The 27,159-nt window shown below is 37.1% G+C and overlaps 3 protein-coding genes across 3 annotated transcripts; 1 reads left to right on the forward strand and 2 right to left on the reverse strand.

Annotated features, from left to right (window-relative positions):
- Positions 1 to 1,952: 1,952 nt before the first annotated feature.
- Positions 1,953 to 17,540, reverse strand: LOC120130269 (CCR4-NOT transcription complex subunit 10-A-like). The gene is given in 10 exon segments (XM_039147530.1): positions 1,953 to 2,740; positions 2,743 to 3,342; positions 3,345 to 3,464; positions 3,467 to 3,757; positions 3,760 to 4,111; positions 14,733 to 14,804; positions 14,901 to 14,987; positions 15,090 to 15,248; positions 15,818 to 15,904; positions 17,271 to 17,540. Coding segments are annotated over 10 exon segments (2,532 nt in total). The 5' UTR covers positions 17,460 to 17,540; the 3' UTR covers positions 1,953 to 2,165.
- A 4,367-nt stretch (positions 17,541 to 21,907) lies between these two features.
- On the forward strand, positions 21,908 to 22,973 carry LOC120130316 (probable galactinol--sucrose galactosyltransferase 6). Its single transcript, XM_039147569.1, has 4 exons — positions 21,908 to 21,914; positions 21,977 to 22,127; positions 22,278 to 22,624; positions 22,711 to 22,973. Exons 1-4 carry the CDS (start codon positions 21,908 to 21,910, stop codon positions 22,971 to 22,973), a joined length of 768 nt encoding a protein of 255 aa, XP_039003500.1.
- A 126-nt stretch (positions 22,974 to 23,099) lies between these two features.
- Positions 23,100 to 26,909, reverse strand: LOC120130320 (zinc finger BED domain-containing protein DAYSLEEPER-like). Its single transcript, XM_039147572.1, has 2 exons — positions 26,790 to 26,909; positions 23,100 to 25,308 (listed from the first exon to the last, which is right to left on the reverse strand). Exon 2 carries the CDS (start codon positions 25,281 to 25,283, stop codon positions 23,250 to 23,252), a length of 2,034 nt encoding a protein of 677 aa, XP_039003503.1. The 5' UTR covers positions 25,284 to 25,308; positions 26,790 to 26,909; the 3' UTR covers positions 23,100 to 23,249.
- Positions 26,910 to 27,159: the final 250 nt, after the last annotated feature.

Consider the following 27,159-nt stretch of genomic DNA (forward strand, 5'->3'; position numbering starts at 1 on the left):
TGAACGAACATAACCGAACGAACATAAACGAACGTTCACGAACGTAAATGAATGACGACATATGTTCATGTTCGTTCATTTAATTAAACGAACACAAAATATTGTTCATGTTCGTTCATTTAATAAATAAACGCACATAAACGAACTTCCCGCCGCACGATTCATGAACGGTTCGCTGAACGTTCAGTTCATTTACAAGCCTACATAAAAATACAAGAGAAAGCTTCACTACGATTACAAGAAGAGTTCTTTGGCTAAAGAGCGACGACAAGTTTTGTGAAAAATATAAAATATTAATATCTTTTTTATATTTGTAACTCTTAAAAAAATGGCGAAAGGATCAGACTGAAATTTTGATTATAATTTAGGGGTTGAAGTGAATATCTGTTTTATTAGTTATTCAGAGAATAATTTAACAATAATTAATGATAGATAATTAATTTGTGGTAAACAAAACATAAATGATAGGGTAAAGTATATAAATGGTCCCAGGACTATAAGATATAATTTTATTAAGTATCTCGACTATTAAAAGTTACAAAACAGTCACTGACTATTCATTATGTTCTGTACTTATTATTTTCCGTTAGAAATGAGCAATATTTTGAGCCGAACGTTAACTTGTTGATTGTGATATAATAAAATTTGATCCCAAAATCTCAAACTACTATCATATCTAGTCATGTTGTTAATATCCAACTTAAATAACTGTCAATTTTTTAACGGAAAATGATGAGTCTAAAGTATGATAAATAGTCAGGTGATTATTTTGTAACTTTTAATAGCTGAGAGACTCAACAAAACAACACTCTATAGTTGAAGGATCATTTTATAACTTTTAATAGTCAATAGACTTAAAAGCAATATCTTATTGAGAGACCATTTATGTTAAAACCCATGATTATAACATAATTTCTCAAACCTCAATGACAAAATAAAAACGTAGGACACTAGTGACTTCATGTGTAATCTACCATGGGCATATACTATATTGTTTTGGCGTTATCCAATTGTAGCAATGGTGACGTGACTAGACAATGTGTGTACCAATACATTTGGATGAAAATTTGGGTGACTATTTCTAAGGCCTATGGTTCATTTGCCCATTTTTTAAATTAATAAATATATCTGATCGATTGATCGACTAATGCATGTTGAGTTTTATAGATATTTATTATAAGGGTAATCATTCCAACTCAATTTGCTCCACAAACAAACGTCAAGATTCGAACCCTTAATATTGCTTAAAAAATTTAGTATCTCATCACATTAAATCAACTTATTGTTGGTATATTTGCCTATCTTTATGTTATGTAATGACATGAGATGTATGTTGTGATGTAATTCAAAACAAATTCGATATATTTTAATCGATTTGATTTAATAAGGTCATTTTAGAAGAAAATAATTCATATCAAATCAAGTCAATTTATAGAGAAATCAAATTCGAGTTTAGAGTAAAAAAATCCTCAACTCGACCTAATTTAGAAAATTTATTTAATAAATTTAAAGATAATTACTATAATACCCTTCTCTATAATTTTTTTTCAATTAAATTCCTATATGTTGAGTCAAATCAAATAAGGGTGGAGGAAATATATTTATCTAGTTAAGTCAGGTGAAGGAAATATATTTATCTAGTTAAGTCAGGTGAAGGAAATATGTTTTTAAGGTCGGATCGAGTTGAGATTAAGAAAATATATTTCTTGAGTCATGTCAAATAAGCAAAAACCCAGTCAACTCGATCCATTGCCATCCCTAACCCGAGTCAACCCTATCCATTGCTCCCTAGGTATGTTGATACATTACTTTGTTTCTTCCCCCATTTGGCTACCCAATGCACTACAAAGTTATTTACTGAAAAACCATGAACCAATCATTCGTAAAAACCGGATTCGGACTGCAATTTCATAACATTTCGGAGATTATAAATGATAATAAGAAAATTGGAAGGCAAGGATGGGAATGAATGGCTATGGAATGTAAACCCAAATGAAAAAAGAAAGAGCACATTACCTCTATGAAGGCAAGGATTAGCCACTGATTGTTGAGCTATATTTTATATGATACAAATCCTTTAAAAAGGATTGTTGATCTACCTGCTAACTAGCAACTGAATGGTGTGGGCTGGCTTTGGATGAATTAGAAAAACGCATCCCCCACAATCACGAGGAGGGTTTGTTGAATTGTTGATTGCTGGCTAGGAACCTGACATGACTACAATGTTTTAGCTTCAACACGGCTTCTTTCGACTTACCGAGCATGAGATCGATGTATATCGCCGTCATTGTGGCTTCGCTGCTGTTGGGTATCAGGGATAATGCTTGCGTCACCAAACTTTGGGCCCGGTTGAGGTCACCTTGAATTGCAGACACCGTAGCGAGATTTGCGTAAAGCGTTCCACGTGCCTCTTCCGGCTTGAGAAAGATGAAATCCTGTGAGCCCTCGGGGGAAAGGTTCTTGGCGGCTGATGCTCCTCCGTTTGCTTCTTCATAATCAACATGTTTTTCCACTCGCCACTGCTCACAGTCCGACTGACTAAATGGTAATTCGACGTTACTTTCCCCAGACAAATACACGGACAAGTGCTCCGCGGCTTCCTTAGGCTTGTTCAGCAAGCAGAGAGCCTCTGCCGCGTAGACATGACCTAGAAAAACGTAAATTCTCGAACAACCTGGTAGTTCCAAGAGAGATTGTGCTGCAGAGAGCGCCTTTAAAGCATTTTCCAGTTCTAACTCACATATGCAAGGTTAGCAAGAACAGCTTGCTTAATCATCTGATTTTCTCTTCTGCAAATATCTTCATAATACGAGATGGAATTCTGAATACTCTCCTGATTAGTTCCCCCTTTCGGCTCTTTCAAATCCCCATTCGAGTTAATTAATGCTGCTGACATAGTTGAAGCCTTGCAATCGGAGCCAGGTAAGTTCTTATGGTTTGAGTTCTTGGAAGATGCTCCATCACTCGATTCATTCTCCTCCAAGGATAAGTTGGAGTATAAAACAGACTTTGGATTACTCGACTCGGAACAGTTCAACAAGTGCAGTGCATTATAGAGGCACTGCCTAGCAAGGGGTAATGAAAGCTGCGGCTGCCCATCGCCACCCAAAGCCCAATTCTCCTTTTCAACAGAATCTACATGTCCGTTTCTAGAAATTCCATTTTCAATTAGAAGTTTCCTCCACCTACCCTTTCCTATAACGCTGACTCGAATGTCTGATCTGTCTGATGGAGCTGGGCTTCCTTTCACAAGTCCTTTCTCTGCAGCCATTAGACAACATTCTGCGAGTCGAAGCCACAAGAGGGGTCTTTTGTAGAAAATTAGACTCACCTTCTGGAAAAACGAGCGGCAAGTAGTGGTTTCCCGCAGGCCAAGTGCTGCAACCCGCAGTTATATGTTATGTGGAGAGATTTATCCTGAGAGAATGTTAATAGCTTTAGAGGGTTCTCTTTCCGAAGAGAGAACAATTACTCAATGCCTTGGAAAAGAATACTGCAGATGTATGATACTTTCCAAGTTGATAGTAAATGCAGCCTAGATTGTTGTTAAACATGCTCGACATTGCTGCATCCATCTGGTTATTTGATGCCATTAACAACTTGATAGCTTTCCGATGGTTCCCACGAGTATACTCAAGCTGGGCCTTCAAGAATAGAGGCATTGATGAATCTCTCCCTCGAGCGATGTTCATTGCATGCTTGATTTCACGCTTTGCTAGCTTTACATTTCTAGTGAGAAGCAAAAACCGAACCTGTAAAGTTGCAACTTGAGCTTCAGATCAACACCAGAGATAGATCTATCAACTGTCACCCTGCTTAGATCATTTGCAGATGTAAGACCAGCATGTCTAGCTAAGTTCTGTGCTCCGATATCCAGTGTAGAAAACATTTCATCCAGTCGATCCTCCGATAAAGTTCTAGATAGAGAACTATAGGAGGCATTTACACTAGCAGCTAAGTCTGAACAAGAAACATCAGAGACGAGTGAGTTGTTTGGATCTGAGGCTGATTTTCCAACTACATTCAAAGATTGTTGCGCAGCTGTGTTACCATTTTCCCCTTGGCTCACATTAGCAACGCCAAATGCCTTCTCCAAATAATTCAACACATCCTAAACATGATTAAAGCAGTTTAGAATCAAAGTTACAATATGCAAACGCTAAACCAGCCATTAAAAACATCTACACCCACAGTGAATGTCATAAAAGTTAATGCCAAAAGTTCATGATAGATGCTAGGAATTATCTTCCTATATACATTCCAAACCATGTATGGCCCATAACTGTTAGACCATTGTCACCAATAATTCAGCACAAAATCCTTCAAACAAGAAAAGATAATAGAGTACTAAAAGATACAACAGAAAAGTTTGGTCAGAATGTATAAAATGGGTTCAATTGTCTGAACTATAAACAGAGTGAACCCAAAACAGAATCCAACAGACAGGCCTAAACCATGTCACGAAGCCAGGGTCAACTGCTTAAAATAATCTTCGTGACAAGCACGCTTTTCAGTACAAAATAAAGTCACCAATCTCATCTACATTATACATAAAACCCGAGTATGCATAACAAGTCAAGTGACAATCAGGGAATTTACAAAAGAAAATTGAAGTTATTCTAATAAATATAAGTTCAAAATTTTTTTGCCTTTTAAGCGAGAAAAAGTAACTATCCACTTTTAAAAACCACACACCTTTTTTCACCTACAATTTGAACACACATTTTTACACCCACAAAGCGAGTCAGGCAAATTCTAAGAGCAGACTGACAAGCCTCAATTCTATTATAGTCGGGTCGGATATACAAACCAAGACAAATAATTTTTCATATGGCAAACGGTTCTCCTAATCTCCTCCAATTATTTCTATCTACCGCCATCCTATTTTCAACTTCTAAATCTATTTGTTTCATATCATTATTTATCAACTTCCAACCATGTTGTTTTTCGCCTCCCCTTCGACCTTTTATCTTGTGCAATGTCAATTTGCACCATATTTCTCAGAAGTTCATTCCTCAATACGTGTCCTTCTGACCAAAACATTGTAAGCAGTTTTCTTCTCCCTTATTCTCAATAGGAGCTATCCCAACTTTGAGACGGATCACATTTGTAATTCAGCACTTCCTAATCTTACTACACAATCATATTTAACATTCACATCTTGACTATACTTATCTTTTGAATACATCGATTCTTGTTCACCTACATTCAGAACCATATACCAAAGCAAGCCTGATAGTCATCATATGGAATTTCATTTTCAACTTAGGTATATTACAATCATACACGAGTACTAATGCACTTTTCCACTAAAGCCATCCAGCCTTGACCTAATGGTTAACATATACATCAATGTCCCTGTGTTTTTCATTATCGTCCCTACTTACTTAAAACATTCTGCTGCTCATATCACTAGTCCGTCAAATGTTATCATATGTGATAGTCATTCCTTCTTTTACTAAACATACACGCACGGTTTTTGGTCTACTCAGACAAACCCCAAACTTGTAGTGTGTCTTCACAACTCTAATTTGGTATTAACCCCTTCATTAGTCTCATCAGCCACTACAATATTATCTGTAAATAGAATACAGACATACACCAAGGTATTTTTTTTCATGAATGCCTTTCATTATTTCATTCATTATAATGACAAAGAGAAAACGAGTCAACGCCAATCCTTGGTGCAACCCTATTGTAATCAGTCTGATCCATCAATCCACCACAACTTCTTACATCCAAGACTACTCACTCCCTCACTCATATCCCATATTATACCAACAAGTGATACTCTAATTAAAAATGGGTGAGAGAGAGAGTATCATAGGTGTTTAGTCCTCCGGCGAGGATTGGATGGTGTTCGTGGACAATCTGAGCAAGAGAGTCACTTGGAGAACAGTAAAGGAAATTTTTCAACAACAGGGTAGTGTACTGCGAGTTTACATTCCGAGTAGCTCTAAAAAGCCGAACTATAGAAATCATACGTTTGCTTTCGTTTAGTTTGAGGAGGATGGATTGAAGAAGGCGATAGCAAATGTTAACGGTATTTGGATAGATGGAAAGAAAGTACTGGTCGGAGTAGCTAAGTATCAGAAGTAGAGGTTAAGGCAAGCTGCTAGTAGAAATTTCAAAAAGGAAGAAGAAAAGTTGAATAAGGGAGTGAACGGGAGAAGAAGAGTTGGAAATGAGTCTTTCAGTCGATTGAGGGATGAAAGATCATATAAGGATGCGTTAGTCTCTTATGAAGGGCTGAGGGAAGTTCCGGTAAGTAAAGATATTAGGGAGGGTCAGCCAAGAAAGGACGCAGGGATGAGGAACTTGTGGGAGATGCATATTCCCCCAGTTGAATCGGATTGGGTGAAAAGATCATTGACTGGGATTATTAAATCCCATTTCGATTTGGAGCTAGTGCTAAAGGGGCTGGCTAGTGATGGGATCAAAGTCAAGGGAGCTAAATGGGGTTATGCATGTACTTCATGCATCTTAACCTTTGGTTCGGTGGAAGAATTAAAGGAGGCATGGTCGAGCAGACTGGAGGAATTATCATTTTGGTTTGATTGGCTTGATCCGCTTCTGAATGTGGAAGGTGTTCCGATGGCATTTTGTTCGGTTGAATTAGTTGGAGTCCCCTTATTATGTTGGAATGTCTCTTTTCTGGAAAAGCTTGTTACAAGGTGGGGGAAGCTGGTTTGTATTCACGAGTCGATGGTCAGAAGAGAGGATATGGCCGTGGCAAGGGCACTGCTGAGGGTGGCCAGTCCTTTTAATATACCGGAAACTGTAACATTGGGTTCGTATGGGAGATCTTTTAAGGTAAAAATTAATGTGGGGTCAGTTTGTATAAAACATAAAAGTATTTAAGCAGAAAACTCATCGGTGGCCGGCGATGGTGTGTTCAGAGATGATGCATCATCAAAGGAGGAAGAAGATCGGTGTTCAGGCAGGGTAGGTAGACCAGCTTGCTAGCTGAGGAAACTAGGGGTAGAGTAGACAAGTGGTTGGTATGGGATGATTGAACAACTGTGGCAGGCGGCAGAGGGGGTCAGCATTTAATGTGGCAGGAAGGAGAAGGTCAACCTAGTGGAGAAAATGTGTCAGATTTTCCAGAAGAAAGTTTGAATTTTAGAGGGGATTATTGGGGTCTTGGGTTAAGGAATAATTTTTTTAATGAAAGTGAAAAACCCCAATCAGATAACTTGAGTGAGCCCATCTCAAACAATCCTAGAATCTCACCATCTGGGCCAGCTGTTAATTTAATAAAATTGGGTTATGGTAAACAGAAAGAATCTCGGGTGGAGGCACTAGGAGATCTACAACAAACTGTTTGGGTGAATCAAATTTGCAGAATTTGGCTACTGCTAAGCCTGATTACAACTCAAATTGGATTGCTGGAGGGTCCTATGACATATTACAGTTTCAGTTTAGAGGGACTTTAAAAAAGTCAAATGAGGAACTGTTAGAGGAAGTAGTAGTCTTGGATAAGGAAGTTAGAAGTGCGGAAGAAACAAAGGTGGTAAGGGAAGCAATACCAGTTCACACGGTTAGTAATCTCGGGCTGGGATTTAATAAGGAGTCCTTTTCAAATGTTCTAAGGAGTTGGAGTCCTTTGGATCATTTTTCTAAAAGTTTGTGCTTTAGAAATGCACCGGTAGGAAGGTGGAATAGAGGATCTTTTTCTAGAGTGTATAGAAGATCTAGAGAAAGAAAGGTTTGGTTTAATCCGAGCAGAGAAAAAGGGGCAATGCAATCTTTAGAGTTGATTGATCATAATAGGAATATAATCAATCCTATTTTGAGTAGTCAATCTTTTCCTACTATCTTGGAGGAAGGACCCACTGGTATTGAGGAGAAAGGTGGTTTTAGTCATAATTCTGCAGTGGACCATTTTACAGCATTCTCGAAGTGTAGAAGATGTTTTAACAGGTAGTAGGTCTGGATCAGTGACAGGGAATGAGAGTAGAAGAAAGAGAAGGTTTTTAATTAGGGAAGCTCTGGATGTGGTTAGTCGCCTTACCGTCTCTTTTTCAAATTTCTCGATATTCTTGGAGGAGGCTTTGGCTACATGGGAAGTCAATAAAATACTGGGGATTTCATTTAAAGAGGGGAAGAAGGCTTTTTTGGAAAAATTATAAATCTTGAGGAGGGTCTGGCAGAAAGTAGGGAAGGGATGGAGCAGGGGGAATAGGTATCTTTTGCTTATTTGCTTTGAGGCTTTTGGGTTCATATTTGTCTTTATGACACAGATTAATATTATTTCGTGGAATGTAAGGGGTATGGGAAAAAAGGAAAAATCAAGAGCTATAGCTAATATGGTCAAGATGTATAAGCCGTGCATCCTTCTCATTCAAGAAACTAAGCTAGAAAACTGTTCTTTGGCTCTTAGGAGAAAGATAGGTGGAAGCTTTCTTAATGGAGGGATATTCGTTCCAGCATTGGGGTCTGCAGGTGGATTAATGGTTATGTGGAATGATAATGTTTTTGAAGTTTCCAAAAGCCACTTAAGTGGCTGATTCATAGCAGTTTTTGGGATGTTTAAGAATTCAAGTGAAGAGTGTGATTATTTTCTGAAAAGGATGAATTTTTCAGGGAGTTGATGGAGTTTGTAGCTGCTCAGACCTTGTCAGTTTGCATTGGGGGGGGGGGATTTTAATGTGTACCTTGATCCGGCAGAGAAGTTGGGCAAGTCTCAAAACTGGCTTTCTATTGATATTCTAATAAATTTCCTGAACCAAACCAATTTAATTGATCTTCCTCTGGTGGGAGGAAGGTTTACCTGGTGCAATAATAGAGAAGCCTCTACTTGGGTCAGACTTGATAGATTTTTAATTTCTAGGAAGTTTCTGATCTGTTTTCCGAATATTGTGTAGAGTCTATTACCTAGGTCCTTATCTGATCACAATCCAGTTTCATTGGAGGAAAAGTCTGTAGATTGGGGTCCTAAACCTTTCAGATTTTTTAATTATCTCTTAGAGGAGAAAAGCTTTGAGGAATTGGTTAAATCATCCTTGGATGATTTGAGGGTGAGTAAGAAGAGAACTTCAGTTTTTTACAAGGAACAAAAAAATCAATCAGAAACTGGTCTGGCAGAAAATTCCATGGGATTTCTGAGTCTATTTTAGATTTGGAATCGAAAATTAATGATCTAGAATTCATAACGGAGGTCTTCCACGGAAGCTGCTCTCAACCTGGTGTTGGGGGCAGCCTACTATCCTACCTCCCCCTTACCCCATTACATATGGAAATATGGTCAGCTAATTTTAGGAGTGGAATCAGATGATGCAGTTCAGATCAAATCTTTGGAGGCTGTATAGGATTGAAGAAAGTATTTGGTTTCAGAAATCAAGGGCGAGATGGATTAAAGACGGGGATAGAAATACAAGATATTTTCATCTGCCTGCGCTGAACAGAAGCAAAAGGAATGAAACTTCAAGAAAGCCTACAATTCCAAATCAACAATGGCAGTGGAGGATTTATTTCTGGATTTTGCAAAGCTGTCAGGGGATCAAACTTCAAAGCTAGAGGAGCAGTTTTTAGAACAGGAAATATGGCAAGTTATAGCATCATCGGACAACTCTAAAGCTCCCGGCCCAGATGGTTTCACCATGGTTTTTTTCAAAAAAATTTGGCCCAGTTTAAAGGAGCATGTAATGAAATTTTTTAAGGATTTCTACTTTGGAAAGAAATGGGAACATGGGATTAATCACGCGTTTATCACGCTTATTCCAAAGAAGCTTAATCCAGACAGTGTGGAGGACTTTAGACCAATTAGCCTTGTAGGCAGTTTATATAAGATCCTATCTAAAGTTTTATCTAAGAGATTGAGTTGCTCTGTTGGGGATATCATCAGTCAGTCTCAGTTCGCGTTTATACCGGAGAGACAGTTGTTGGATTGTGCTTTTATTGCAAATGAAGGAATCAATTATTGGAGAAAACAAGGGTTGCAGGGGATTGTTCTTAAAGTTGATTTTCGTAGAGCTATGACTCTGTTGAATGGCCAATTTTAATCAGAGCAACGTCAGAGATGGGTTTTGGCAATATATGGTCCTCGTGGATTTCTCAGTGCCTTTCTACAGCTTCAATTTCGGTACTTGTAAATGGGTCACCTTCGGAAGAGTTTCCTATGGCCAAAGGTTTAAGACAAGGGTGTAGCCTCTCTTCGCTCCTGTTTAACATTGTAGGCTAGCTGCTTCATTTGATGCTGTCTAAAGCAGTAGACATGGGTTTGTTCCAAGGTTTTGTTATTGGGAAATCTGAAAATTATGCTAAGTTGTCTCATTTTCAGTTTGCCAATGACCTAATCATTTTTTGCCAAGCCTCTCTTACTCAGATCAAGAATGTTAAAAGAGTGTTGAGGATTTTTAGTATTATGGCAGGGCTGCATCTAAACCTGGCGAAGAGCAAACTGTTTGGAATTAATGTGGATGATGAAGTTTTAACAGATTGGGCATTTCCCACAGATTATTTGGATTTCCCCTGGGTGCTAAGAAAAATTCAGAGGTCTTATGGGACTCTGTTGAATGGCCAATTTTAATCAGAGCAATGTCAGAGATGGGTTTTGGCAATAGATGGTCCTCGTGGATTTCTCAGTGCCTTTCTACAGCTTCAATTTCGGTACTTGTAAATGGGTCACCTTCGGAAGAGTTTCCTATGGCCAAAGGTTTAAGACAAGGGTGTAGCCTCTCTTCGCTCCTGTTTAACATTGTAGGCTAGCTGTTTCATTTGATGCTGTCTAAAGCAATAGACATGGGTTTGTTCCAAGGTTTTGTTATTGGGAAATCTGAAAATTCTGCTAGGTTGTCTCATTTTCAGTTTGCCGATGACCTAATCAGTTTTTGCCAGGCCTCTCTTACTCAGATCAAGAATGTTAAAAGAGTGTTGAGGATTTTTAGTATTATGGCAGGGCTGCATCTAAACCTGGCGAAGAGCAAACTGTTTGGAATTAATGTGGATGATGAAGTTTTAACAGATTGGGCATTTCCCACAGATTATTTGGGACTTCCCCTGGGTGCTAAGAAAAATTCAGAGGTCTTATGGGATCCAGTTTTTAAGAATTTTAGCTACAAACTCGCTGGGTGGAAAGCTTCTTGTCTTTCATTGGCTGGTAGGACAGTCTTATTGAAGTTGGTGTTAACTTCCTTACCAATTTTTTTCTTATCACTTTTTAAAATGCCTTGTAAAATTGGTAAGAAGTTAAATTCTTTATTGGCTAATTTTCTATGGGGCGATAAGGAGGAAAAGAGGAGGATACACTGGGTGAATTGGAGCACAGTTTGCAAGCCTTTAAATTGTGGTGGTCTCGGTGTTCTTGATTTGAATCTCACTAATCGGGCTCTACTGGGAAAGTGGTGTGGAAATTTGCCAATGATAAAAATTCCTTATGGAAATGTGCATTGTGTAGTAAACACAAGGTTAGCTGCAATACAATGTCTAATAGGAAGGTTACTTCTCCTCAATCTTCTTGGATTTTGAGAGGTATTACCAATAATTACTTGAAGAATGATTCGGAAGGGGATTGTCTCGGATCAAATTCGAAATTGCAAGTGGGAAATGGAAAGTCCATTTCTTTTTGGAATAATGCATGGGTAGATGAGTTTCCTCTAAAAAATCTATTCCCTAGAATCTTTGTGCTTTCTCCTAACAAATGGGGGAAGGTTGCAGAGTTTGGCAGCTTTGATTCGATCGGTTGGGTGTGGAATATTCAAACTAGAAGGAATTTGTGTGATTGGGAATTGGATCAGTGGATGGATTTGATGTCAAAACTGAAGGATATTAAACTGTCAGAGTCGGTGGAAGATTTCCTAACTTGGTCTGCAAGTGGTGATGGACTGTTTTCGGTTAAATCTTGCAGAAGTTCTCTTGGTAATGTGTTTGGGGGTAGTGATATGTGGTTAAAAGGGGTTTGGTTGGGTTTCGCTCCACCTCGGGTGGAAGCTTTCCTTTGGCAGCTAGCTCATCAGAAAGTGGCAGTCAGAGCAGAGTTGGTTAAGAGAGGATTATCCCTAGGTGATGATATTCTTTGTCCTTTTTGTAAGAAGCATGAGGAATTGGTGCAACATTTATTTTTTTCGTGTTTTGTTGTCTGGGAATTATGGAATAAAATTGCTAGCTTCTAGGATTTATCCGTTGTTTTACCCCAAGACCCTCCTCTTCTTAGCTCCTGGGGTGAGTTGAGGGTGAGCTCGGTGATTTGGAAGTTTATTCCGGGAGTCATTTTTTGGTCAATCAGGAAAGTTAGGAATGCAATGGTGTTTTAAGGAGCACCTCTTGACAGGCTGTCTATGTTTTTCATTGTTAGATTCAGGCTATCTAAATGGTTCCTAGCCAAGTTCCCTAAGTTCCCTATACAGGAGGATGTGCTGATTGGAGACCCATCTCTTGCAGATGGTATTTTAGTTCCTAGCTCTAAAGATTGTCATGTCATTCGTTGGATTCCCCCAGTAGACTTTCTAAAGATGAATGTTGATGGTGCTGTTAGGATAGATGGCTCGGATGGAGGAATTGGAGGTATTTTAAGAGATTGGAATTGTTGTACTCTTCTGACTTTTTCAGAGAATGTTGGTCAAGGAACTCCTCCACTTGTTGAATTAAAGGCTATAAAAAGAGGCATTGAAATATTTGTGTCATCACGATGGGTATCTGTTGGTAGGTTGATTGTCGAGAGTGATTGTAAGTCTGCAGTGGAATGGATTCAGTCCCCGACTTTGGCTCCTGCTTTTTTCTCGCCTCTAGTTTATCAGATTTCGACTCTCATTTTTGGTAAGGTACAATCAGTTAGGTTGATTCCAAGGGCGTGTAATGGGGAGGCAAATAGTTTAGCAAAGAAAGGGATAGATTGATTGTAAGGATACAACTGTGGTTTTTCTGTTCCAGTGAGCAGGTTTATGTGGTTGGAGGATTTTTTTAAGTTTTATGTATGCAATTTGGTGTAATGGTTAAATCTTATGTAATTTTTCAATATTAATAAAATTTCTAAGGCACTCTTTTTCTCCTTCCGCTGATTAAGGAGCTTCCTTTCAAGATCTATTAATCAAGAAGGGGGTTTTTAACGAGGCCTTTAATTCTTATAAAAAAATATTATACCAACAAAAATTTGTGAACAGGTCAAATTGGCATTGATACAGATTGATATAGCAAGCAAAACCAGAAATAAGGAATTATTAGTTTGGTTTCAAATTGAAAATCGTAGAACAATTCATTATCTAACCTTCACAAAAAATAAAATCTAAAATGTGAAAGAAATATAAAAATCAGTATCATACATGTAACTTATTATTATTTAATACATGCTAATAGTAGAAACAAAAGTCGTAAACTAAGAGCATTCCTCGTATCCTTTAATGCACGCTAATACAAACGTAAGCACAAATTACAAAATAATGTTCTGAAAAAGGTGTAAAAGTAGAATCAAAAGCCATAACCTAAGAGCATTCCTTGTATCATTTAATACACCAACACAAACATAAACACATATTGCAAAACTAATAACTAAAGAAGCATTTGCAGACAGTTTCAAGGTGTTCAACATAAAATGCTGAAACGAAGTAGGAACATGCATAGCAACGCAAGGACAAGTATGAATAAAAATTTTCCTTTTAATGTTACAATTAGAGGAGAATTTGAATCTGAATTGCAGCATCTGGTAAAAGTAGATCTTTACTAACAATTATAGTAGCATACGGGGCAAAATTTTAACAGTTGCAAGAAAAAAATGAACTAACCACCAGGCAAATTATAAAAAAAAAATCCTGAAAAGGAAAACAGAAATGGCCTACAATTCTTCAATGGGGTGGGAATACCAACAAATAAGAATACAGTCTTATTCTAATATAGAAATAGAAAAGTATCCTACTGTAAATGAGTATTTATACAAGCAAATAGCGACAAACACTTAAATAAAAATGAACTAACCACCAGGAAAATTATAAAAACTCTTCCTGAAAAGGAAAATATAAGCGGCCTACTCTTCTTCAGTGGGTAAGAATACAGTCTTATTCCAATATGGAAATAGAAAGTACCATGTTGTACATGAGTATTTATACAAGTGCGTAGCAACAAACACTTGAATAAATTAATAAGCCAATTCATATATCAGGGTCTAAGTGCAAAATCAGTTTAGATATAGTTACTCGCATATGCATTTACAAGATGACGAGTAATAATTGATTATGTTGGACCAAAATCAATCTTCAGGATTTAACTAGTACTGTATTACAGAAAAAGCGAAGATGGGGATACCAAAACATAGGGAAAATGGTTAGCTACACTCTTGCAGGAACATCTTGCATGTTTTTAATGTTTTCATTTTGATATAAGTGCCAATACCTTTAAGAGTTGGCACTACATAAAATTCATGTTAAAAATCATTAGGAGGTATCTTTTTTAATGGCGTATCAAATAAAACATTTCAAATCATCCAATAGAGACCGTGCAAGAGAAGACAGGAACCATTTGATGGATGAGTCATTCCTAAAATCAAAGGAAAAGGAAAATAGAACATGTAAATAAATTAGGTCATCTATTGGAATGACCTTAATGGGCAAGTACTTTGATCTCCTCTAACAAAATGCTTATCAGAATTGTAAGAGCATAAGTTAGCTTTTTATCTTTCCCTGCCAACGAAGTACAAGGTTAACTTATGCTAGCTAGCACAACATCAAGCAACAAGTGGCAGATATGAATATTTTTAACTGGAAAGAATTCCATGTATCACACTACAAATATTTAGAACTTACCGCAGATTTTGAAACATCATGGCAAGCCAGCACAACATCCAGCAACAAGTGGCAGATATGAAGAGCTGTTGTCTGTAATGCACATGTAAATAAAAAGGGGAGAAATTAAAACAAGATAAGAGATGAACAGATAATAAAAAAAATAAAAACAATGTAAAGATAAAATACCTCATCTATCGGTTCAATGTTTTGATAAAGAGGTTCAAGAATTGATAAGGCCTTTGCATATTCATGAAGGTGGAACCAAATGATTGCCTACATTAGATCAAATTAAACCAAATGTGTTAAATGCTACTCCAAGCTATCGATGAAAAGATTACTGCTCCTGAAACTGTTGAATGTACAAAGAGGGCATACCATGTTTAAAGAAGTCACAGAGGTATCAAATTCATCTGTGTAGATAATACTGGCACTATTCATACCACTTCCTTTTGAACCTGAAGTAACTTTATTTCCAACATTGCTAACAGACTCCACCTGTTCCCCAGAAGCAAGAGCAAGCTCCTCACTTCCCTTCTGAACCAACACACAAAAACCATTAATTCCAGTGTAAATAAAAATAAGTAATGAATCATCACTTCTATTAGAGTGCAATACAAATAACCACACAAACTCAGGCCGAAAATGCCTCATGTCCATTAAATGGGGCCAGATACATAAACCATTTCTACAGTTAAGAAAACTAAATACTAACTAGCAATGAAAGTGGTCTCATACAAGCTATTCATGGTTCAAATTGCTAAATGCCTAACACGTTGACATTAGTATACTGCAATTAAAAACAACAGACAAATAAGTCTGTTTTATGCTAAGGAAGATGCTTCACCCAAAAGATTTCATTTGAATATTAAAAGATAATATATTTGCTTTTCCTTATTTGGTTAAGGCCTTGCAGTATCTGCAGCACAATTCACCAACCACAATCCATTCCCCACATGGAGGCAAGCAAACAAAATCAGTTATGAAATCATGAACAGGACACAACTATCGTTCTTCCAGGAGATTGACTAGATTAATGAGAAATTAGGATGGAGAGCACAGCCAATCAGCCACATAACTGGAGGGAGGTATGAAAAAGGTAGTACCTTGATATTGTTAAGGATTTCAAGCAACTTCTTTGGGTCCGAGCAACCATCCCGAAAAAACTCCGCAATTGCAATATTATGAAGAACCTGTCAATAATCATTTGGTTTCAAAACTTAGACTTTGCAAACAGAATGGAAAAACTTATAAAAGATGTCAAAAATATTGAAGGGGAAGCTATCATTAGTAGCCCAATTTCAATTTGAGGGCAACAATTATACTATAGCAATGAAATACAGCACCTGCTAACAGGATTATAAGATCAATCAAGTAATCAAAATTCAGAACATAACGAGAACATTTTATAAACGCATTTAATTGAAGCAGCATCACCATCACAGCCAGTTTCACAAAATGCAAAATTACATTTTTTTTAAAAATTGAGTGAAAATTAAATTGAATTTCAGCCAGACTTTTTTTACACCTACTTCCTTACAGAAGAATGTGCTTCAATGCACCAGAAATAAGCTTAGCTCTAAAGGGTTAATGCCCTGGTCTGGCCTTGAGGTGCAACCCAGAAGCACACGCCTTACAAACATTGCTCAACATTTTTCTTTATTGGGCATTAGAACAAACATTTATATATCATGCTAATATTAACTAAAACACTAGGATAAATTTTCTTGAAAAATAAAACTTCCACCATTTCCTTTCCAAAAGTGATAGACTATATCTACATATCATTTCAAAAAAGCATATGTACTCTGTACATTTCTCCACCCTATCTTAGCAGTAACAAGACAACCGTGACAGCAATTTCAAGCAACTACAAATTCTATCTTTGAAGAGTATCCTCTAGTCTAAATCCATCAGCTTTAAAGGAACAGTAGATAAATAGAATATGAACTTCCATGAAAATAAATCCATAATTCATCCGTCCTACTTTCTTTAGCCAGAGCCTAAGAGGACATTGCAACGGAATAAACTTGTTGGTAGTTCAGTAACATAATCGTTACCAAGAAATGGACTATTACATGATACACCACTGGTGAAGCTAAAAACTCTACATACGTTTGACTTGTTCTGATTACGTATAAGACGATTATCCTATTCACTGATAGAGGAGTTCAACTACCCCACAAACCATTTTATTGGTTAACTCTTGCCTGTCTTAAGTATGAATAAAGAAATCAACAACTGGAATTATTAAGTTTGAATATATAAAATCGCCGTATGAAAATAGTTAAACCTAGTCACAGGGTTTCAAAAATTCGCCATGAATATACAGAATGATAACCATTAAACATATAAACAAGGAAACCAATATCAGACTAAGTTAATTGTTTTTAAGAAATCAGCTGATGCCAGAAAATAGCACAACAAAAAGGTTGAAAACAATATTCAATTTCTCACTACAAAAAAAGAAAAAAAAATCTAAGAAATAAATCGATTCAATCGGATTAATGAAGGGAACCGATGCATGCATACGCGTGAAAAGGAATTGAAACAATTTACCTTGGGATCGTTCTCTTTCTTCGACTTGAGCTGATTCAAGACATCGACGCACTCGGCGAACTTCCTAGACTGAAAGCAAAGTACGGCGTCTTTAGCGAGGGAGGAGGTGACGGAGAGGACGGCGTCTTCGTCGCCGGCGGTGGAACCATCCCGATTCGGAGGCGATGATGACGAATCTCGCAAATCCATGAGCAGAGCAGGCGAATCGAAGGAGATAACAAAGATTAATAAAAAAAAAGGATCTCAGGCGTAAAGGAGAATATGGTAAAGGAAACCACTTTGCTTCTTTAAACAATGAAATGCTTAGTTTTTTTTTTAACGAAATCACAATTGGGGGAAAATTTCTTTTTTTTTCTTTTGATTAAATTACACCATTTATCATTAGACTTTACCCTCTCTCCTATTTTACTCACTATATTTTTAATTTTTTAATTTACTTACTACACTTTGAATTACTTCTGTTTTGGTCACTCTTTATTACTTTTTTATTATTTTGATATAACATGGATTTTTTTTTTATTTAATATAAAAATAGTTTAAAATATAAAATTAAACCTAGATAATAGCTGATGGTGATGAGAAGGGACTATGATTATTTTAAATCATTTTAAATTTAATTTTCTTATTTTGAATTACTTTTATATTTAATAATATATAAAAATTTCATATCATAGAATAATAATAATAAAATAATTTGTAGTGATTAAAATATGAGCAATTTGAAAGTTTAGTGAGTAAATTGAAAAATTAAAAGTACAGTGAGTGAAATAGGATAAATAATAAAGTTCAGTGATGAATGGTGAAAAATTAAATAATATTTTTTATAAATACATTTATTTCGAGTCGTATATAGGTTTTACTAAAAAATTGGGTTGGTTTGGATCGAACGAAGTTATCTATAAACTTGAATCGATTCGGGTTTTAAGTAGATGCTATATATTTTCGAATCAAGTCATATTGATTGAAAAATTCGACCCGACCTGACCGATGTTCATCCCTATCTGTAACATCCTTTATTTAAATCGGATATCCAACTAAATCCGAGATGTTATATTCATATATTGAATAATAATGATATATACTAAATATCTAAATAAATCAATATTCTAGATCAATTATCTATACTTTTTAGTTAATATCAATATCAAATCTTCATACCACAATTTTTGTATAATTTCATGTTTAATAATATCAATATTTTATTTTTGTGATATTGATACTATAAAAATTGTAAAATGTAAATTTAAAAAATGCTTCTAAATCACTTCAAATCGAGTCTAAATCTATTTTTCATGATTATATTTTAACATAATCATGGCCTATAAACATATTTAGAAATAATTTAGTATCGTTGATCGTTGACGATTTACTTTTTCTGATTTGAATAAAGAATTGTAACTGATGTAAAGATAATCATTATCAGATGATTCTTCGTGAAAGAAAGAAAAAGATAGTGTGAAAGAAAAGATTGTTCTTCGTGAGAATGAAAAGATAGAAACTATACCCGAATCAACTCAAAAGCTACACCCGAACTAAAGAAAGAAAAAAATAGTGTGGAAGAGAAGATTGCTCTTGGTGAGAGTGAGAAGATAGAAATCATATCCAAATCAGCTAAAAAACTAAACCCGAAGAAAGAAAAAAATAGTGTGGAAGAGAAGATTGTTCTTGGTGAGAGTGATAAGATATAAACCATACTCGAATCAACTCAAAAACTACACCCGAATTAAAGAAAGAAAAAGATAGTGCGGAAGAGAAGATTGTTCTTGGTGAGAGTGAGAAGATAGAAACCATATCCGAATCAGCTTAAAAACTACACCCGAACTAAAGAAAGAAAAATATAGTGCGGAAGAGAAGATTGTTCTTGGTGACAGTGAGAAGATAGAAACCATACCCGAATCAGCTCAAAAACTACCCCTGAACTAAAGAAAGAAAAAGATAGTGTGGAAGAGAAGATTGTTCTTGGTGAGAGTGAGAAGATAAAAACCATACCCGAATCAACTCAAAAACTACACCTGAACTAAAGAAAGAAAAAGATAGTGTGGAAGAGAAGTTTGTTCTTGGTGAGAGTGAGAAGATAGAAACCATACCCGAATCAGCTCAAAAACTACACCCGAACTAAAGAAAGAAAAATATAGTGCGGAAGAGAATATTGTCCTTGGTGAGAGTGAGAAGATAGAAACCATACCCGAATCAACTCAAAAACTACACCCGAACTAAAGAAAGAAAAAGATAGCGTGGAAGAGAAGATTGTTTTTGGTGAGAAGTGAGAAGATAGAAACCATACCCGAATCAGCTCAAAAAATACACCCGAACTGATCTAACCTCTGAACGACAAGAACCCTACACAAATACAACAATCAATCAAAGACAATTCTCTACTGAAAAACATCACACACGCACACACCAAAGAGGTTAACATACCTAAAAAATTACCAAAATAAAAGCAAGCCAACCAGACCCCAATCATGGACTCAGGGATTCCCCAGTCCCGTACCACCATGCTTTAAATATCTCATGTCTGCACACACCATCCTTTACTAGCCAAAAAGCCATCTCATCCCAACTATACGAGTATCATAGATCTAACATGATTACAATTGTTGAAGTATATTTAACTCAAATAAATCACGTAGGACTATTATAGATCTAATCATAAGACTGTAAGCATTTCAAGAGTATAGAACTCGTGTTAAATCGTCAACTTAAATATTATTTCTAAAGAATATCTTCAGAGATATAACGATACATAAAAAATATTATAGTATAAATACTTAACATGTTGAGTTTTATGCTTTAAATAAATATAATTGTTGAAGTAGGGGTTTGCTTGTGTTGTAAGGATTGGCTTTTGTCTTAGGGTGTTTGGGCTTTGTAAGTTCTTGTTTGCTAGGATGAATATACTCTTTTCCTCCGTCGAGAGCTAGAGAGATTTTTAACGAGGCATTCATCCTTAACGTTTTCCTTCATCAATAATAATAATCATTGCTGAGCAAGAAAAAAATATTTAGTTACTATATGAATTTTAGGGTAAGAAAGTAGCTACTATTACACTGTCAAAAAAAATTAAACCTTAAATTTATTTGAAGGTAGGGCTATAATATATTCATTAGTCAAATATAGTATCACCAAGTCTTGTCATATATATATTGGACAAATACATTATGACTGTCATAATCAAAATATAACAGTGAGCGACCAATGAACTTGAAAGCCTCTTAATCGGCCTCTGAACCAGAACTTGCATAGTTAATTTAAATAAGTTAAGGAGAATTTTGGAAAGGTCAATGACTGATTTACGACTCTGATTATGATAGGTACATGTGATTCTCCTAACCCTTCGACTGCTCAGTCCAGCTCCTCTCGTTCCGTCTGACCGCTTGAGCCGTGATTACCTGGTGGTGTACTACTTTTGTTTGTAGTGAGACCAGTGCTCCGTAGATCTCCCGGGCTGATTCTTTTTGTGAGGTGTGTTCCTTGTGTGATATATATATATATATATATGTTTTAAATACCTATTTGAAATATTATGTGCACATGACTGTTTTATTTGATCTGTTATATGGCTAGTTGATTTGATTTAATTTTGCATGATTTATCTATTTCAAGCTTAATTTTCTTATTTACTGAAGTTTTAAGCATGCTTGTCTGATTCATGTTCTCTAGTTACTGCTACTACTATTTACTGTCTAAAAACTATGCTCTTCGGGGTACTCTGGGATCTAGTATGAAGTCTCTACAGGTTCAGCTTCGATCAAACTGATAATTTCTTATATAGATTCAGCACTGATCAAGTTGGTAATTCCTTATGGATCTAAGGCGACCCTTGGGTGGGCTCCTGGGCCCAATGGGCCTAGTGGTAAGATCTTATGGACCATAAGGTACTCATTTAGGGTGGCTCCTATGATATGTGCATAGGGTAAATCCTTATGGGCCTGAGGGCACACCCCTCAGGTGGGCACCTACGCTTCGGCTAGGGTAAGACCTTATGAACCTAATGTGCTTTCTTAGGTTGAAGCTCATGCCCTTTGGGCCTAGGGTAAGTCCTTATGGATGTAGTTTTGGAGAACTGCATATGGTGTATGATTGGAGGGTTGTTCTGTATTTTAAACTACAACTATACTATCATTTTCATAACTTTGATAATGATCTGATTTTGAAACTTAACTGTATGTTTTTATTTTGCACTGTCGGAACACACTGAGCTCCGTAGCTCACTCCCCCAAACTTTCCCCTTTCAGATACTTTTTTATAGGCGACCCGGACCTGACACTTGGAGGATTAACGCATTCGTACATGAGTATTTTTTGTAATGTTTTTATCTTCCGAGTTGCATTTATTTTGGGTGACATGTGTCTATATTTTGAAAATACTTGTTTTACGACGTATGTTGCTTTTGTTACCGATGTTAGATTTGCTTCGATACTGATTATGGAGTATTTTATTCATTGCTTATGACTTTAATTGTTGGAATTGAACTTTAATGTTTTTAACTATATTTTTAAAGATGTTTGTTCGTAATATGGTTTTAAACTATTGAAAAATGTTTTGGAAAATTTTTATCATAATTTGCTAGATCTAATCTTAACGTATAGGTCGGGTCTAGAGGTTTACATGCACTATTAGCGGCGGCCGGATCTATGTCAGGTAAAGGACCGAGGAGGAGTTGTCTAGCAGAAATTATAGTTTTCGGTGGCTAAATATTTGAGCTTTTGTTTGTAAAAGTGATGCCCGTGGACGACACAACTTCGAGCTCTTGAAGAAACTTGTGTTGCCTGATGGGTCCTTTCTCCGTGCTCGTTTGCCTGGACGGCCTACTCGCGATTTCTTGTTTACAGATCCGGCTCGTGATGGTGTTAGGTAAGATCAGCTCTTGAACTCTGTTCATCTGGTACTGGAATTGAATCGATAGCAATAAATGGCATGCATTAGAAAGTGAACATGTACACCGGACTTCTCTGTTTAAATTGTTTGCATTTCCTTATCGTCTCTGTTTTTCTTCGATTGCAGCTTGTTGAAGATATGGAACATGAACAAGTACGCTGGAGTCCTCGGTGTTTACAACTGCCAAGGTGCAGCCTGGAACAGAGCTGCAAGGAAGAACATTTTCCACCAAACAAATACGGACTCCATATCAGGCAATGTGAAGGGTTGTGACGTCCATCTCATTTCCGAGGCCTTGTTGGACCCTGAATGGCCCAGTGACTGTGTAGTATACTCCCACCGGACCGGTGAACTAATCACCCTTCCATACGATGCATCCATGCCGGTTTCCCTCAAGGTCCTCGAGAATGAAATCTTCACACTAACACCTATCAAGCACTTGGCACCAGGGTTCAGTTTTGCACCATCGGCATGTACAACTCCGGTGGTGCCATTGAAGATCTAAAATATGAATTAAAAGATGGAGCCAAGCTATCTGAGTTCGAAATCGGATGTGAAGGTGAAAGCAGTGGTCTTGTTCATGCGCGGATGGAGAATTCTAGCAACGAATTGGTAGGAATTTGCATGGAGATCAAAGGTTGTGGAAACTTTGGTGCTTATTCATCAGCCAAGCCGAGAAAGTGCACCGTCGGATCTAGTAAAGTCGAGTTCGATTACGATTCTTCCCCTGGATTGCTGAAGTTCGATCTGGGAAGAATGCCGGAGAAAGGGCAGAAGGACCATGTTGTTAAGTTGAGTTATGAGTTAAATGTAGCAGAGTAGATGTCCCACACTAATGTACCAATTTTAGTATGTATCATATAGGCATTTGGGTAAAGTCAAGTGTACGAGATCGAATCGAACAAACTTAAATGATTCAGGATAACTGTAAAAGCTTTAAACAAGGCATGTTATATTAAAAATACCTCTAGCAATTAAGGTTTTCATGTCCATGCATCCATACAAACACAATTGTTTTCTAATTGTACAAATTAAATACCCAACAGGTGAAACATATGCCCAGTACAGCATCCTACCATGAGTAAACAAGGACTACATCTAAAATTCCATTTTAACCAGTGCATTTGATGCTACTTCAGATCCATATTGAAGCCAGTCCTTGGCACAGATCAGGGCTTCCACCGTCTCTGGTCGCAAGGAGCTTCGGTACTCATCCAGTTGCTTGATTGTGATATCAAAGACCGAATCAGGAGCAGCAGCAGAAACTGGAATCGACAAAATGTCACGAGCCATCTTTGAAAGTGTTGGATACTTCATCTTGTTCAGCTTCCACCACCCTAAAACGTCAAACTCTTGGACACGAGGCAACAACGACTCTTCCAAGTACTGATCCACCTCAGATTTCATCTGCTGGTTACTAGTCTCCATAATGTAGACATCGAAATCCGAAAGCCCTTGGTCCGAAAGAAGATTTCCTTGATGAGACTCGTCGCCCTTCCCAATTCCAGCATTGCCTTCGTCTGCATAAGTTGGTGTCAAAGGCAGTGGAAGTGCTACATATTCATGAAAGAGCTCATGAATTCCATCATCAACAATTTTGATAAACGCGGGAGCTTCTTCACCGTATATTTTTGTGAAACTGAACTCAACAAGCTTCATCTTGAAACGAGGATCCATGACCACAGCAATTGCCAAAATCAAGCTACAATCCCTCCAGTACTTATCAATCTTTTCCTGCATCGACTTAGCAAGATTGCTGATGAAGGGATCCTCACTAGTGATCGAACGACCCAAGTCTGTGTGTATTTTCCAAGCTTCATGAAAGAAAGTGATTGCAGTAGGGTTAGTTGTAGTTGTAAGGATGCTAGCTGCATTGAAGAGAGGTTTCAAGAAAGTGCATAAAGTCTCAGCCAGCTTCCAGTCATCCACTGACGGAGCTAGTTTATAATCCGGATCAGACGTATCCAAACAGTTAAACACTTCCTTCAATTCGGTAGCAGCTGCCAGCATTTGGTATGTTGTGTTCCACTGAGTTTGATCATCAAGAATCAGGCTCTTTTCACTTGGCACTTGAAGCTGGTCTTTAACATGGAAAAACTTTTCATCATGCAAATCTGAAGTCGTCACGTACTTTACACTATCACGGATTTTCTTGACAATCTCTTGCCCTGCACCGAGCACATCCTTTGCCATGCTGCTCAAAGTACGAGCTACACAATTTCCAAGTAACAGTTGACCATTAAGAATAAGGGGATTCTTTGTACAGAGCAGAGGTCTAAGATTTTCAAGCCCAGCTTCACTTGTAGGATGATTGAAGGTGAGGGAAAACAATTTGCCTTCCAAACTCCAGTCTGATAGGCAGGCAGCAACAGCATGACTAAGAGCAGAATTGGAATCGGGATACGGTTCCATTATGACATTGAAAACCCGTCTTTGCAACTTCCATTCGAAATCAATGAAGTGTCCAGTTATAAATACATAACCCAGCGTCTGTTTCGAAGTCCACATGTCTAGTGTAAGACAAACACGCCCAGGAATACCCTCAATAAACTTCATGACGCTTTGCTTTTCCCTCAGGTAAGTTGCAACACAATCCCCTTGAATGGTGTTGAAACTGACTTTGTCAAATCGAGGCTGAAGATTCTGGACAAAAGCTATGAACCCCGGATGCTCAACCATGTGAAGAGGGTACTCGTGCATGATAATCATTCTCGCAATTTCAAGGCGGCAACGGTCCTGATCAAATGGTATGAAAGCTGAGCTCGGAATTCTATAGCGCCGTTTTCGTGGTTCACTTCCACCAACCGTTGGTGTATACGGGGAGAATTGATTGTTATCCTGGTCACGTAGGAACGCCCGACAAGTACCTTTAGCAATGTGACGTTTGAGGTGGCTGGTCCCTGCTACCTTGGAACCAGTACTGTAAGCGAAACTTTGTTTGCAACGGTTACAGCATGCTCTTCTACATCCAGGACTCACGTTTTCAATGGTAAAGTACTCCCAAACCATGGACTTCTTTTTCCTTCGCTTAGGCTGCGGTTCCGGCTGTATTTCAGGACTAACAAGAACCAGCTCATTGTTATTCTCCATCGGGGCAGTTTCCATTTCCGTCACTTCTGTCATTTCTTCCATTTTGATCTAGAAGTAAACTTCGCAGCTGAAAGCAAAAGAAAACTTCAAAAAGGAATTCAATACATCCATACATATCAAAATAAAAGAACAGCTCCAATTACCATTAAGGTTAACATAACTCGAGATGCTATATATAAAAGTAAACAAATGAGGTTTTGTAGATAGAGAGAGAAGGCTCAATAAGCTCATCAAAACAGAATCTTATCAGCTTTGAGCTGCATCATTACAACTTTAAGCTGCAAAAAACAGTCTGAACTGCATACTATACGGTATAGTTGATGAACATTACTATAGACACTGAACTCTAAAATTCTACCATTAAATGATATATATACCCACGAGCTGGCAATCCATGATCACATAAGTAGTATGTAAATGAGACGAGAGGTGTCACAAGCTATTTGAGTTCGACTTGGTCAAACTCGACTCGAGTTCTTAATGGGTCAAAACAATTTACTTGATACCCGACTCGAAAAGATAATATATTAAAATTTTAATTTTTTAAATTAAATTATTTACAATATTAACATTTTTGTGATGTTTTTCTTAAAAAATACAATATAATGTTTTCATGTATTTAAAATTCATGTCCAAACTCGAGTCCAAACTCGAGTTCAAACTTGAGTTTGAATTTCAATCAGGCTAAGTTCGAAAATATTTCGATTTCAAGTCTTTTTGGGCTCGAACCGAGTTTCTATTTTTGATTTGAATTCTAGCTTGAAATTTTTAAGCTCGCGAGCTTTCGAGTCGAGCTTCGATTTCAAATTCAAGTCAAGCTTGATAATTTTAAATTCATGAGCTTTCGAGTCGAATCAACCACAACTTTAAACTTTTCGAGTCCAGGAGCACAGAAATTCTCGAGCTCGACTAGGCTTGTTTATGAGACGGGCATTTCACATCCGAGCAGACCCACATTATGCACCAGGGCTAATCTAGGCATTTCACATCTGAATGGGCTTTTCTAACATCATCTACGTTTTGCATTGCACAAAAGAAAAAAAAATAGATCTAGGGTTTCAAAATTATATTTTCGAAAAAAGCACAATAAACATGAAGGAAAAGGAAAAGCCCAGATCAAACCCAATTCGATTTCAAACGCAATCTGCCCAGAATCCAGATCAAGAGCAACAAAACAAACAAAACAACCAGAGCAAAAAGACCCATTAACATTACAGAGGCAAAACATGAGCTTAAGAATAGGGGACTTTCGATAAGTACAGAGGAAAGCATGAAATCACCAAATGAACGCTATATAAACAACAAATCAGTTTCAAAACAAAAAACTCCAACTTCTGCAACTTCTATAAGGACAAAAAACACCCAATAATTTCTCATGCTCGACAACACAATCGAGAACAATCATCGTTAATTCCACCACAACACTGAAACACCAAGCGTTTAAAATCAAAGCTCTAAACTTTACGACAACATAGCAAACACTAAAGAAAGAAAGATCGGAAAGACGAGGAGAAACCCAAAATTAAGTTAAGAGATGGAGAATTTTACCGGTCAAAGCCCCAAAGCGAAGCGATCTGGGAGCGGATTGGAAGGCCGGAAAGTGAGGCCCGTTGAAGGGGAGATAGATCTAGGGTTTGGGGGGAGGAAGACGATGAAGAATTGGGCTTAGAAACAATCATGTATCTCTCTCTCCCTTCGGTTTTGGACTTTTATTTAGGGTTTGGTGGGAAGAACCAATTTGACTTTGAAAGGCAGCCCAATGGGAATAATGGCTGGTCTTAGGGGTATTTTGGGGCAAGTACATTCTTATTTTATTGTATTATGACTTCTTCAAATTAGGTTATTTATTTGTAATATTATTAATAATTGAATTATTTATGATGTAATTTATTCAATAAAAAGTTATTAGAAATTTTTT

This window comes from Hibiscus syriacus, unplaced genomic scaffold (genome assembly GCF_006381635.1).
Source record: "Hibiscus syriacus cultivar Baekdansim isolate YM2019G1 unplaced genomic scaffold, ASM638163v2 tig00110540_pilon, whole genome shotgun sequence".
Lineage (NCBI taxonomy): Eukaryota > Viridiplantae > Streptophyta > Magnoliopsida > Malvales > Malvaceae > Hibiscus > Hibiscus syriacus.

Excerpts from the sequence above, each read along its gene's own strand:
- LOC120130316 (XM_039147569.1), top strand. Across the intron at positions 22,128-22,277 it reads CCGGCTCGTGATGGTGTTAG|CTTGTTGAAGATATGGAACA; the intron begins GTAAGATCAGCT and ends CTTCGATTGCAG. Across the intron at positions 22,625-22,710 it reads CAGTTTTGCACCATCGGCAT|GTGAAAGCAGTGGTCTTGTT; the intron begins GTACAACTCCGG and ends TCGGATGTGAAG.
- LOC120130320 (XM_039147572.1), bottom strand. The coding sequence starts at position 25,283 with ATGGAAGAAATGACAGAAGTGACGGAAATGGAAACTGCCCCGATGGAG.